This window comes from Eurypyga helias, unplaced genomic scaffold (assembly GCF_000690775.1).
Source record: "Eurypyga helias isolate BGI_N326 unplaced genomic scaffold, ASM69077v1 C15242655, whole genome shotgun sequence".
Lineage (NCBI taxonomy): Eukaryota > Metazoa > Chordata > Aves > Eurypygiformes > Eurypygidae > Eurypyga > Eurypyga helias.
Window position 1 is genome coordinate 1 of NW_010281894.1, and position 523 is coordinate 523.

Sequence of the window (523 nt, forward strand, 5' to 3'; positions counted from 1 at the left end):
AAGAAGCGGACGAGGAGCTCAAAGGTGAACCAGATCACGCAGGTGGTCTCGATGATGAAGAAGGGGTCGGAGAGGCTAGTGGGCGGCTGCATGGGTGGGGAGTCTCCGGTCGTGCCATTCAAACCTCCGCTTTGTGGGGGCAGGGGCACAGGCATCTCCCTCTCGTCCCTGAATTCTGGCAGGGTCTCCAGGCAGAAGGTGATGATGGAGATGAGGATGACCAGCACGGAGACGATGGCGATGGCCCGGGCTGAGCCAGAGCTCTCGGGGTACTCAAAGATAAGCCAGACCTGGCGCTGGAACTCATTGCGGGGCAGGGGCTTCTCCTCCTCTTTGATGAACCCCTCGTCCTCCCGGAAGCGCTCCATAGCCTCCTCGCCCAGCTGGTAGAAGCGGATCTCGTCGGCGAAGACGTCGATGGAGACGTTGACGGGACGGCGGAGTTTGCCCCCGGACTGGTAGAAGTAGAGGATCCCGTCGAAGCTGGGCCGGTTGCGGTCGAAGAAGTACTCGTTGCGGAGCG

The 523-nt window shown here is 61.4% G+C and overlaps 1 protein-coding gene across 1 annotated transcript; it reads right to left on the reverse strand.

Moving 5' to 3' along the window:
• Positions 1-7: 7 nt before the first annotated feature.
• LOC104515856 (potassium voltage-gated channel subfamily A member 5-like) lies at positions 8-518 on the reverse strand (the record flags this gene model as incomplete). Its single annotated transcript, XM_010159983.1, has 1 exon — positions 8-518. A coding segment is annotated over one exon (511 nt), but the record flags the coding sequence as incomplete, so codon positions are not given.
• Between the last annotated feature and the right edge of the window lie 5 nt (positions 519-523).